Source organism: Oncorhynchus keta, chromosome 1 (assembly GCF_023373465.1).
Source record: "Oncorhynchus keta strain PuntledgeMale-10-30-2019 chromosome 1, Oket_V2, whole genome shotgun sequence".
NCBI classification, from domain to species: Eukaryota; Metazoa; Chordata; class Actinopteri; order Salmoniformes; family Salmonidae; genus Oncorhynchus; species Oncorhynchus keta.
Genome location: NC_068421.1, coordinates 7,034,464 through 7,048,251, shown reverse-complemented (window position 1 = coordinate 7,048,251; position 13,788 = coordinate 7,034,464). Strand labels below are relative to the sequence as shown.

The following is a 13,788-nucleotide window of genomic DNA, read 5'->3' as shown; positions in this document are numbered from 1 at the left end:
TCTCTCCAGTCTTTCTATCCTCATCACTCTCTCTCTCTCCAGTCTTTCTATCCTCATCATCTCTCTCTCTCTCCAGTCTTTCTATCCTCATCACTCTCTCCAGTATTTCTATCCAGTCTTTCTATCTCTCAGTATTTCTATCCTCATGACTCTCTCTCTCCAGTATTTCTATCCTCATCACTCTCTCTCTCCAGTATTTCTATCCTCATCACTCTCTCCAATCACTCCAGTCTTTCTATCCTCATCACTCTCTCCAATCACTCCAGTCTTTCTATCCTCATCACTCTCTCTCTCCAGTCTTTCTATCCTCATCACTCTCTCTCTCCAGTATTTCTATCCTCATCACTCTCTCTCTCCAGTATTTCTATCCTCATCACTCTCTCTCTCCAGTATTTCTATCCTCATCACTCTCTCTCTCCAGTATTTCTATCCTCATCACTCTCTCCAATCACTCCAGTCTTTCTATCCTCATCACTCTCTCCAATCACTCCAGTCTTTCTATCCTCATCACTCTCTCTCTCCAGTATTTCCAGTCTTTCTATCCTCATCACTCTCTCCAATCACTCCAGTCTTTCTATCCTCATCACTCTCTCTCTCTCCATTGGTCCAGATTACACTACACTGTTCTGTGTCTACATTACACAGACACTGAACAGATTCATTCCAGCTCCACAATACATATGTGTGTGTAATTGTGTGTGTGTGTGTGTAATTGTGTGTGTGTAATTGTGTGTGTGTGTGTAAGCGTGTATCAGCCTGGTTGCTTGGTTACCTTGGGAGCAGAGTCATCCAGCCGCCAGAACAGAGCTGATTTATCATATGACGCTGCTATAACCCTGGTGCCCTAATGATGGGTTAGACACACACACACACACACACACACACACACACACACACACACACACACACACACACACACACACACACACACACACACACACACACACACACGGGATCATTACAACACATTATATAACAGTAAGCATCCTCAGGACACTGAGAGCAGCTCCAGGTCCAATCAGCAGTACGGAACAGTGGTGCTTCATCATCAGTTAAATCACCGTTGGTGTATCATCTCTACATTATCATATTACAGTGTATTTTATGGTGTATATCATCTCTAGTCATATTACAGTGTATTTTATGGTGTATATCATCTCTAGTCATATTACAGGTATATCATCTCTAGTCATATTACAGTGTATTGTATCATCTCTAGTCATATTACAGTGTATTGTATCATCTCTAGTCATATTACAGTGTATTTTATCATCTCTAGTCATATTAGAGTGTATTTTATGGTGTATATCATCTCTAGTCATATTAGAGTGTATTTTATGGTGTTTATCATTCTATCATATTACAGTGTATTTTATGGTTATAATCAGTCATATTACAGTGTATTTTATGGTGTATATCATCTCTAGTCATATTACAGTGTATTTTATGGTGTATATCATCTCTAGTCATATTACAGTGTATTTTATGGTGTATCATCTCTAGTCATATTACAGTGTATTTTATGGTGTATATCATCTCTAGTCATATTACAGTGTATTTTATGGTGTATATCATCTCTAGTCATATTACAGTGTATTTTATGGTGTATATCATCTCTAGTCATATTACAGTGTATTGTATCATCTCTAGTCATATTACAGTGTATTTTATGGTGTATATCATCTCTAGTCATATTACAGTGTATTTTATGGTGTATATCATCTCTAGTCATATTACAGTGTATTTTATGGTGTATATCATCTCTAGTCATATTACAGTGTATTTTATGGTGTATATCATCTCTAGTCATATTACAGTGTATTGTATCATCTCTAGTCATATTACAGTGTATTTTATGGTGTATATCATCTCTAGTCATATTACAGTGTATTGTATCATCTCTAGTCATATTACAGTGTATTTTATGGTGTATATCATCTCTAGTCATATTACAGTGTATTTTATGGTGTATATCATCTCTAGTCATATTACAGTGTATTTTATGGTGTATATCATCTCTAGTCATATTACAGTGTATTTTATGGTGTATATCATCTCTAGTCATATTACAGTGTATTTTATGGTGTATATCATCTCTAGTCATATTACAGTGTATTTTATGGTGTATATCATCTCTAGTCATATTACAGTGTATTTTATGGTGTGTATCATCTCTAGTCATATTACAGTGTATTTTATGGTGTATATCATCTCTAGTCATATTACAGTGTATTTTATGGTGTATCATCTCTAGTCATATTACAGTGTATTGTATCATCTCTAGTCATATTACAGTGTATTGTATCATCTCTAGTCATATTACAGTGTATTGTATCATCTCTAGTCATATTACAGTGTATTGTATAATCTCTAGTCATATTACAGTGTATGGTGTATTTTATCATCTCTAGTACAGTGTAGTGTATCATCTCTAGTCATATTACAGTGTATTTTATGGTGTATATCATCTCTAGTCATATTACAGTGTATTTTATGGTGTATATCATCTCTAGTCATATTACAGTGTGGTGTATATCATAGTCATATTACAGTGTATTTTATGGTGTATATCATCTGGTGTATATCATCTCTAGTCATATTACAGTGTGGTGTATTTTATGGTGTATATCATCTCTGATTTAGTGTATTTTATGGTGTATATCATCTCTAGTCATATTACAGTGTAGTGGTGATGTCATATTAGTGGTGGTGTATATCATCTCTAGTCATATTACAGTGTATTTTATGGTGTATATCATCTCTAGTCATATTACAGTGTATTTTATGGTGATAGTCATATTACAGTGTGGTGTATTGTATCATCTCTAGTCATATTACAGTGTATTGTATGGTGATGTCATATTACAGTGTATTTTAGTGTATTTTATGGTGTATATCATCTCTAGTGGTGTATATCATCTCTAGTCATATTACAGTGTATTTTATGGTGTATATCATCTCTAGTCATATTACAGTGTATTTTATGGTGTATATCATCTCTAGTCATATTACAGTGTATTTTATGGTGTATATCATCTCTAGTCATATTACAGTGTATTTTATGGTGTATATCATCTCTAGTCATATTACAGTGTGGTGTCATATTACAGTGTAGTGGTGTATATCATCTCTGATTTACAGTGTAGTGGTGATGTAGTACAGTGTATTGGTCATATTACAGTGTATTGTAGTCATATTACAGTGGTAGTCATATTACAGTGTATTGTATCATCTCTAGTCATATTACAGTGTATTGTATAATCTCTAGTCATATTACAGTGTAGTGTACAGTGTAGTGGTAGTGTAGTGTAGTGGTAGTGTAGTGTAGTGGTGATGTAGTGGTGGTGTAGTGGTGTAGTACTGATTTAGTGTAATGGTGATGTAGTGTAGTGGTGATGTAGTGGTGGTGTAGTGTAGTGGTGATATAGTGTAGTGGTGATGTAGTGGTGGTGTAGTGTAGTGGTGATGTAGTGTAGTGGTGTAGTGGGGATTTAGTGTAGTAGTATAGTGGTGATGTAGTGGTGGTGTAGTGGTGTAGTGGTAGTGTAGTGGTGATAGTGGTGATGTAGTGGTGGTGTAGTGTAGTGGTGGTGTAGTGTAGTGGTGTAGTACTGATTTAGTGTAGTGGTGATGTAGTGTAGTGGTGATGTAGTGGTGGTGTAGTGTAGTGGTGATGTAGTGGTGGTGGTGTAGTGGTAGTGTAGTGGTGATGTAGTGTAGTGGTGGTGTAGTGGTGGTGTAGTGTAGTGGTGATGTAGTGTAGTGGTGTAGTGGGGATTTAGTGTAGTAGTATAGTGGTGATGTAGTGGTGGTGTAGTGTAGTGGTGGTGTAGTGTAGTGGTGTAGTGATTTAGTGTAGTGGTGATGTAGTGGTGGTGTAGTGGTGTAGTGGTAGTGTAGTGGTGGTGTAGTGTAGTGGTGATGTAGTGTAGTGGTGGTGTAGTGTAGTGGTGGTGATGTAGTGGTGGTGTAGTGTAGTGGTGTAGTAGTGTAGTAGTGATTTAGTGTAGTGGTGATGTAGTGGTGGTGTAGTGTAGTGGTGATGTAGTGGTGGTGTAGTGTAGTGGTGTAGTAGTATAGTAGTGATTTAGTGTAGTGGTGATGTAGTGGTGGTGATGTAGTGTAGTGGTGTAGTACTGATTTAGTGTAGTGGTGGTGTAGTGTGGTGGTGATTTAGTGTAGTGGTGATTTAGTGTAGTAGTATAGTGGGGTGATTTAGTGTAGTGGTGATGTAGTGGTGATTTAGTGTAGTGGTGTAGTACTGTAGTGTAGTGTAGTGGTGATTTGTGTGTGTAGTGGTGATTTAGTGTAGTGGTGATGTAGTGGTGGTGTAGTGTAGTGGTGTAGTGGGGATGTAGTGTAGTTGTGTAGTGGTGATTTAGTGTAGTGGTGATTTAGTGTAGTGGTGTAGTGGGGATTTAGTGTAGTGGTGTAGTGGTGATTTAGTGTAGTGGTGTAGTGGTGATTTAGTGTAGTGGTGTAGTGGGGATGTAGTGTAGTGGTGTAGTGGTGATTTAGTGTAGTGGTGTAGTGGGGATGTAGTGTAGTGGTGTAATGCTGTGATGTCTTACTGTTTGGTCAAACTCTATGCTGGTTATTCCTTCGTTGCTGCCATCTAGTGTACCTCTGTTGTGGAGCATGCCTGGAAACATGGAAACAATGGAACATGTTATATAATGTCTACAAGTGGAGGTGGGTGGTGATGGTGGCTGTTGGTGGGTGGTGATGGTGGGTGGTGATGGCTGTTGGTGGTTGGGTGGTGGTGGGTGGTGATGGCTGTTGGTGGGTGGTGATAGTAGTAGTAGTAGTAGTAGTAGTAGTAGTAGTAGCAGTAGCTAAATGACTTAAATGTAATGTAAATGTAGTAGTAGCAGTAGTAGTAGTAGTAGCAGTAGTAGTAGTAGCAGTGGTAGTAGCAGTAGTAGTAGTAGTAGCAGTGGTAGTAGCAGTAGTAGAAGTAGTAGTAGTAGCAGTAGTAGCAGTAGTAGTAGTAGTAGTAGTAGCAGTGGTAGTAGTGGTAGTAGCGTTAGTAGTAGTAACAGTAATAGTAGTAGTGAGATGTGCCCATATTCATTATGTACAGTAGTAGTAGTAGTAGTAGTAATAGAAGTAGTAGCAGTAGTAGTAGTAGCAGTAGTAGTAATAACAGTAGTAGTAGCAGTAGTAGTAGTAGTAACAGTAGTAGCAGTAGTAGTAGTAGTAACAGTAGTAGCAGTAGTAGTAACAGTAGTAGTAGTAGTAGTAGTAGTAGTAGCAACAGTAGTAGCAGTAGTAGTAGTAACAGTAGTAGCAGTAGTAGTAGTAACAGGAGTAGCAGTAGTAGTAGTAGTAGTGAGATGTGCCCATATTCATTATGTGCAGTGGTAGTAGTGGTAGTAGCATTAGTAGCAGTAGTAGCAGCAGTAGTAGTAGTGAGATGTGCCCATATTCATTATGTACAGTAGTAGTAGCAGTGGTAGTGCAGCAGTAATAGTGGTAGTAGCATTAGTAGCGGTAGTAGCAGTAGTAGCAGTTGTGGTAGTAGCAGTAATAGTAGTTGTAGTAGTAGTAGTAGTAGTGAGATGTGTCCATATTCATTATGTGTAGCAGTAGTAGTAGTAGTAGTAGTAGTAGTAGTAGTAGTATCAGTAGTAGTAGTAACAGTAACATTAGTAACAGTAGCCGTAGTAGTAACATTAGTAACAGTAGTAGTAGTAGTAGTAGTAGTATCAGTAGTAGTAGTAACAGTAACATTAGTAACAGTAGCCGTAGTAGTAACATTAGTAACAGTAGTAGTAGTAGTAGTAGTAGTAGTAGTAGCAGTAGTAGTAGCATCATTAGTAGCAGTAGTAGTAGTAGTATCAGTAGTAGTAGTAACAGTAACATTAGTAACAGTAGCCATAGTAGTAACATTAGTAACAGTAGTAGTAGTAGTAGTAGTAGCAGTAGTAGTAGCATCATTAGTAGCAGTAGTAGTAGTAGTGAGATGTGTCCATATTCATTATGTGTAGTAGTAGTAGTAGTAGTAGCAGTAGTAGTAGTAGTAGTAGTAGCAGCAGTAGTAGTGGTAGCAGTAGTAGTAGTAGTAGTAGTAGTGAGAAGTGCCCATATGCATTATGTACAGTAGTAGTAGTAGTAGTAGTAGTAGTAGTAGTATTAATAGCAGTAGTAACAGTGGTAGTAGTAGTAGTAGCAATAGTAGTAGTAGTAGCAGCAGTAGTAGTAGTGAGATGTGCCCATATTCATTATGTACAGTAGTAGTAGTAGCAGTAGTAGTAGTAGTAATGGTTGTAGTAGTAGTAGTAGTGGTAGTATCATTAATAGCAGTAGTAACAGTGGTAGTAGTAGCAATAGTAGTAGTAGTAGCAGCAGTGGTATTAGTGAGATGTGCCCATATTTATTAGGTACAGTAGTGTAGGCTGGTTAATGATGCATCGGTCTTCACACACACACACACACACACACACACACACACACACACACACACACACACACACACACACACACACACACACACACACACACACACACACACACACACACACACACACACACACACACACACACACACACACACACACACACAACACAACACAACACAACACACACACACATTCCCACACCTGCTTTAACGTCCCACAGCTTAATGCATCTGTCTGTCCCTCCAGTAGCAAGCAGGTTACAACTGGAGCTGAACCTCACTGCATTAATGCCCAACTCATGGGCATCCTGGACAGAGAGAACAACTCAATCATTAACACAAGAGTTACATACACGGAGTGTACAAAACATTAGGTACACCTTCCTAATATTGAGGTACACCCCCTTTTGCCCTCAGAACAGACTCAATTCGTCAGGGCATGGACTCTACAAGCGTTCCATAGGGATGCTGGCCCATGTTGACTCCTATAGAGCCCCACTGTGCAGTTGTCATAATACCCATAAAACCTAGTGGTCAAACAAGGAAATGTTTCCAATCATTTTTCCACTGTTCATTTTTCCCATTGGGGATTTTATTAACACTTAAAATAAGGGCTGTGTTTCGCGTAGGCTTACTATGGCAATTTGATAACCATTTAAATCTCTCTCATACAAGGTGACTTTATTCAATATATTCGGCTCTATTTACTCTCAGATTCTACAAATGGTAATTAGCATCAAAGTAGACATCATGTAAAACTACAAATCCCAGCATGCTCCTGCACGTCATCTCTAGCTGACGCCTTTGCTAACTGGTATTTGGTCAATTTAAAACTTGCACGAGACAGAATTGTCTAATTTAAAATAAATTTTGCCAAATTATTTACATTTGAGTCATTCAGTAGACACTCTTATCCAGAGCGATGTACAGTAGTGAATGCATGCATTTTCATACTGGTCCTCCCCGTGGGAATCGAACCCACAACCCTGGCGTTGCAAGTGCCAATCTAGAACCACACGGGACATCAGTTACTTACAGAACAAAAAATATAAACGCAACATGCAACAATTTCAAAGATTTACAGTTCATATGAGTTACAGTTCATATGAGTTACAGTTCATATGAGGAAATCGGTCTATTGAAATAAATTCATTAGGCCCAAATCTATGGATTTCACATGACTGGGAATACAGATATGCATTTGTTGGTCACAGATAACTTTAAAACAAAAAGGTAGGGGTTTGAATCAGAAAACCAGGCAGTATCTGGTGTGACCACCATTTGCCTCATGCAGCGTGACACATCTCCTTCACATAGAGTTAATCAGGATGTTGATTGTGGCCTGTGGAATGTTGTCCCCACTCCTCTTCAACGGCTGTGCGAAGTTGCTGGATATTGGCGGGAACAGGAAGACGCGGTCGAAAACAAGTCAATCCAGAGCATCCCAAACATGCTCAATGGGTGACATGATGCTGTGTATTATCATGCTGAAACATGAGGTGATGGCGGAGGATGAATAGGCACGACAACGAACCTCGGGATCTCGTCACGGTATCTCTGTGCATTTAAACTGCCATTGATAAAATGCAATTGTGTTCGTTGTCCGTAGATTATGCCTGCCCCATACCCTAACCCCACTACTACCATGAGGCATTTGCCCACTGAAGTCGGTTACGACGCCGAACTGCAGTCAGGTCAAGACCCTGGCGAGGACGCCGAACACGCAGGTAAGCTTCCCTGAGACAGTTTCTGACAGTTTGTGCATAAATCCTTTGGTTGTTCAAACCCACAGTTTCATCAACTGTCCAGTCTCAGAAGATCCAGCAGGTGAAGAAGTCGGTTGTGCTGGTCTTGGGCTGGTGTGGTTGCAAGTGGTTTACGGTTGTGAGGCCGGTTTGACATACTGCCAAATTCTCTAAAACGACGTTGGAGGCGGCTTATGGGAGAGAAATGAACATGAATTTATCTGGCAAAAGCTCAGGTGGATGTTCCTGCAGTCAGCATGCCAATTGCACGCTCACTCAAAACTTGAGACATCTGTGGCGTTGTGTTGTGACAAAAACGCACACTTTAGAGTGGCCTTTTATTGTCCCCAGCACAAGGTGCACCTGTGTAATGATCATGCCGTTTAATCAGATTATTGATAGACAACACCTGTCAAGTGGATGGATTATCTTGGCAAAGGAGAAATGCTCACTAACAGGGATGTAAACAAATTGGTGAACAACATTTTGGAGAAAAAAAGCATTTTGCGAATACTGAACATTTCTGGGATCTTTTATAACAGCTCATGAAACACGTTTATATTTTATACATATATATGTAAATTAACTAACATTAGTTAATCCAGAGAATATTTGACCTTCGCCTCGATTCGTCAGTCTCATCCAAAACATCATGGCATTTGTAGTTCTTTATGATAGCCACATTAGCAGCTAATTAGCATTTTATATTGGGGGGGATTGTAACCATTTCCCTGTTTGACCACTAGGTTTTATGGGTATTATGACTCGTACTGTGGTACCCTATGCTTCCCACAGTTGTGTCATGTTGCCTGGATGTCCTTTGGGTGGTGGACCATTCTTGATTCCCACGGGAAACTGTTGAGCGTGGAAAAACCCAGCAGCTTTGTAGTTTTTTTTTTTGACACGCTGAAACCCGGTGCGCCTGGCACCTACTACCGTGCCCCGTTCAAAGGCACTTAAAGATGTTGTCTTGCCCCATTCACCCTCTGAATGGCACACACATACACAATCCATGTCTCAATTATCACAAGGCTTAAAAACCCTGGTGACATCAGTAAGGGATCATAACTTTCACCTGAATTCACCTGGTCAGTCTGTGTCATGGAAAGAGGTGTTCCTAATGTTTTGTACACTCAGTGTATTCTCTCTCGGATTCACCTGGTCAGTCTGTGTCATGGAAAGAGGTGTTCCTAATGTTTTGTACACTCGGTGTATTCTCTCTCGGATTCACCTGGTCAGTCTGTCATGGAAAGAGGTGTTCCTAATGTTTTGTACAATGTTTTGTAGTCTGTGTCAGTGTATACACTCAGTGTATTCTCTCGGATTCACCTGGTCAGTCTGTCATGGAAAGAGGTGTTCCTAATGTTTTGTACACTCAGTGTATTCTCTCTCGGATTCACCTGGTCAGTCTGTGTCATGGAAAGAGGTGTTCCTAATGTTTTGTCCACTCAGTGTATTCTCTCTCGGATTCACCTGGTCAGTCTGTCATGGAAAGAGGTGTTCCTAATGTTTTGTACACTCAGTGTATTCTCTCTCGGATTCACCTGGTCAGTCTGTCATGGAAAGAGGTGTTCCTAATGTTTTGTACACTCAGTGTATTCTCTCTCGGATTCACCTGGTCAGTCTGTGTCATGGAAAGAGGTGTTCCTAATGTTTTGTACACTCGGTGTATATTACCAGTAAATCATTAATCAAATCAAATGTATTTATAAAGTCCTTTTTACATAAGCAGATGTCACAAAGTGCTATACAGAAAGAAACCCAGTCTAAAACCCCAAACAGCACAGCAATGCAGAAGTAGAAGCACGGTGGCTAGGGGAAAAAAAGACCTCCCGAGAAATGCAGGAACCGAGGAAGAAACCTATAGAGAGGAACCAGGCACTGAGGAGGTGACCAGTCCTCTTGCCAGCTCAGGGTTAGATCATTGTGGAACACACCTTATTCTCCATTTGAATGAATACCCCCCTGGGCTCAGAGGACAAAAAAAAAACCAAAAAACTAGATTACAGATGTGACTGTAATCTGTAAACAAAAAACAACAGGCAGTCTTCACAAATCAACCGTGGTAACTGTGATATTGTCTGGAGACCGTTAAAATAGGCCCCTAATTCCTGAGTGAGCCACACCAAACGATATACCTGAAGAGTGACATTTAAATCTAATGGAGAATGAGCAGACAGCCACAGCACAGAGTTAATGCAGATCACACTGACTACATGACACTTATCCAAATAATGGAAGTGGTAGGGTGGGAGGAGGCAGGAAGCAGAGGGGCACCTTCCTTGGGCTAGCGGATCATGCTAGTTCCTCTGCGGTTGCGTGGGCTTGGCCATTCAAATGAAAATGTCCCTGAGTAGCGACAGAGAGTCCCAGTAACAGAGATGCTGTGTGTGACAGAGAGGAGTCTGTTCAGAACACACAGAGGAACTCTGTCCTCTCAGAGAGCGCGGATCAGGAAAGGCTAACCACTCACCAGGGGCTTCCTGTATCCTTCCACCACCTCCATTTACATGGTAATAACAAAGGCCTGGATAGTTCCTAATGTGGCCCTGCCCTGATACAATGAACTGATATGGTTTTCTTGCTGTAGCAAACTGTCTCAAATTAATACCCTACATCTGTAGGGGTAAGAAATTAGGTAAATGACAGGCGGCCGTTGAATCACCGGTGAATCACCGGTGTCTGGCAGCGAGACAGATCCCTACAAGGTTAAGGTTAAAGGTCATGTTAACGATATAAGCTTTTTTTTGTGTGTCTTTTACTTTTTGGTTTTTTTGTACACCGGCAGAAAAGACAATATTGTTGGTTATTGACGAGATCATTCACAGCAGTATAGATGGTAGAATGATCATTTTTTATATTGTCTATATGCCTGGTCTTTAATACATTATCACAGCATATTGTCTATATGCTTGGTCTTTAATACATTATCACAGCATATTGTCTATATGCCTGGTCTTTAATACATTATCACAGCATATTGTCTATATGCTTGGTCTTTAATACATTATCACAGCATATTGTCTATATGCCTGGTCTTTAATACATTATCACAGCATATTGTCTATATGCCTGGTCTTTAATACATTATCACAGCATATTGTCTATATGCCTGGTCTAATACATTATCACAACATATTGTCTATATGCCTGGCCTGATAAATTATCACAGCATATTGTCTATATGCCTGGCCTGATACATTATCACAGCATATTGTCTATATGCCTGGCCTGATACATTATCACAGCATATTGGCTATATGCCTGGCCTGATAATATTGTTCTTCTCAGGCCAAACCTCATTTTTCTCAGAGTTCCCAGTTGTTTTGAACGCGGCATATCAAGACCGGGAACTCTGGTCAAATCATGACGTCAGTGATCTTCAGGTCGGAAGGTCAGAGCTCTAGAAAGAGGCCTGAGTTTCCGAGTTGGAATTCAGAGTTGTATAAAAGTTTTTTCCCCAGTTGGATCTCATTTTTCCCCAAAGTTCCCTAGTTGTCTTGAACTCACTGAAGTCAGAGTTCCAAGTTCCAAGTTTGTTTTAAACACGGTATTAGTGGCAGCAGAGAGAGAGAGAGAGACAGAGACACAGAGACAGAGATACACAGAGAGAGAGAGAGAGACACAGAGAGAGAGATACACAGAGAGAGAGACAGAGATATACAGAGAGGGAAAGACAGAGATACAGAGAGAGAGAGATAGAGAGAGAGAGATAGAGATACACAGATAGAGACAAAGACACAGAGAGAGAGAGCGAGGGAGAGAGACAGAGAGGACATGCAGGGTTAAGGTTTATGTCTTACCAGGACATGCAGAGCCCTAACAGGGACCCTGGCAGCCAGACAGATCCCTACAGGAACATACAGCTCCTCCTCCAGACTCAGACACAGCGAGTTCCCCCGACGCTTCTTTCTACTAAGAAACACAACACAACAGAACTCAGTTAACGCCAGGAGTTTTTCCTGACCGAGAGGCCCTACCAGGATACAATCTGCGCCCTATACTCGACTTGGGCAGGAGTTCACCGGAGCTGAGTACCGGAACCTCAAATGTTCTACTGCTTGAGCTCCTGTTCCTCTTATAGAATATTATCTCTAAAGTATTGTGGAGCTCCTGTTCCTCTTATAGAATATTATCTCTAAAGTATTGTGGAGCTCCTGTTCCTCTTGTAGAATATTATCTCTAAAGTATTGTGGAGCTCCTGTTCCTCTTGTAGAATATTATCTCTAAAGTATTGTGGAGCTCCTGTTCCTCTTGTAGAATATTATCTCTAAAGTATTGTGGAGCTCCTGTTCCTCTTGTAGACTATTATCTCTAAAGTATTGTGGAGCTCCTGTTCCTCTTGTAGAATATTATCTCTAAAGTATTGTGGAGCTCCTGTTCCTCTTGTAGAATATTATCTCTAAAGTATTGTGGAGCTGCTGCACCTAAATATAAAACGGTACCCAAAATGAGTACCGGAATGGATATCAGTCCTAGTCAAGACTCTCTTGTAGGACATAGGCCCTACATTTTTCCCAGTTACAATCTTTCTAGATGTACAGTAACTAGGACCAGGGTTTTTCCTGATAAAATATCATGGTGAACCCCTGGCTCTAAACAAAGTTAAGTATATTTCAGCCTTCAGAGATGGACAAGGTCTGTCTGCCTGCCTGTCTGCCTGCCTGCCTGTCTGTCTGTCTGTCTGTCTGTCTGTCTGTCTGTCTACGTCTGTCTACCAGTGTCTGTCTGTGTCTGTCTGTCTGCGTCTGTCTACCTGTCTGTCTACATCTGTCTACCAGTGTCTGTCTGTGTCTGTCTGCGTCTGTCTACCTGTCTGTCTGCGTCTGTCTAACTGTCTGCCTGCCTGTCTGTCTGTCTGTCTGTCTGCGTCTGTCTACCAGTGTCTGTCTGTGTCTGTCTGTGTCTGTCTGTCTGCGTCTGTCTACCAGTGTCTGTCTGTGTCTGTCTGCGTCTGTCTACCTGTCTGTCTGCGTCTGTCTAACTGTCTGCCTGTCTGTCTGTCTGTCTGTCTGTCTGTCTGTCTGTCTGTCTGTCTGTCTGTCTGTCTGTCTGTCTGTCTGTCTGTCTGTCTGTCTGTCTGTCTGTCTGTCTGTCTGTCTGTCTGTCTAATTGTCTGTCTGCCTGTCTGTCTACCTGTGCAGATTATGTGTGTATATATATCTGCCATCTGGCCTGTAAAATGTATACATGAGCAAACGGAGATGTAATGTTTGCTGGCGTAAATCAAAAAGGCTGCTGGAAAAGGAGAAGCACGTGAATAAAGTGGAGTAGTTGATGCGTGTATGACTGCCGGTCGGGTGACCATGACAGCAGAAATGGCTGATGTGTCACTATGCGTCACTAACCTAGTATGAAGAAGGGTTAGGGAAGAATTAATCATCAATGTTCATGAGTGAGAGAAATGGTTTCTTTGTGATTGAGCTCAGTGAGAGCTAATATTAGCAGACTAATGTCTGGACTAAGTGAAGCAAAGAGACAAATATCTATATATTCTGAATGTTACATTACCTGTTACTCATTTCATTATGAGGAAAAACTTAACACTCATATTATTCTGTCTATGTAACCATAGAACCACAGAACATTCATATTATTATGCCTATGTAACCACAGAACATTCATATTATTCTGTCTATGTAA

The 13,788-nt window shown here is 40.5% G+C and overlaps 1 protein-coding gene across 2 annotated transcripts in view; it reads right to left on the bottom strand.

Moving 5' to 3' along the window:
• The window catches only part of LOC118381128 (protein Atg16l2), a 68,827-nt gene that overhangs the window by 31,742 nt on the left and 23,297 nt on the right, over window positions 1-13,788 (bottom strand). For both annotated transcript variants that reach the window (XM_052475050.1, XM_052475078.1), the window contains 4 exons: window positions 11,949-12,060; window positions 6,603-6,708; window positions 4,572-4,642; window positions 773-844 (listed from right to left, as the gene is read on the bottom strand). In XM_052475050.1, the coding sequence (XP_052331010.1) occupies window positions 773-844; window positions 4,572-4,642; window positions 6,603-6,708; window positions 11,949-12,060 (361 nt within the window). The remainder of the gene's footprint in view (window positions 1-772; window positions 845-4,571; window positions 4,643-6,602; window positions 6,709-11,948; window positions 12,061-13,788) is intronic.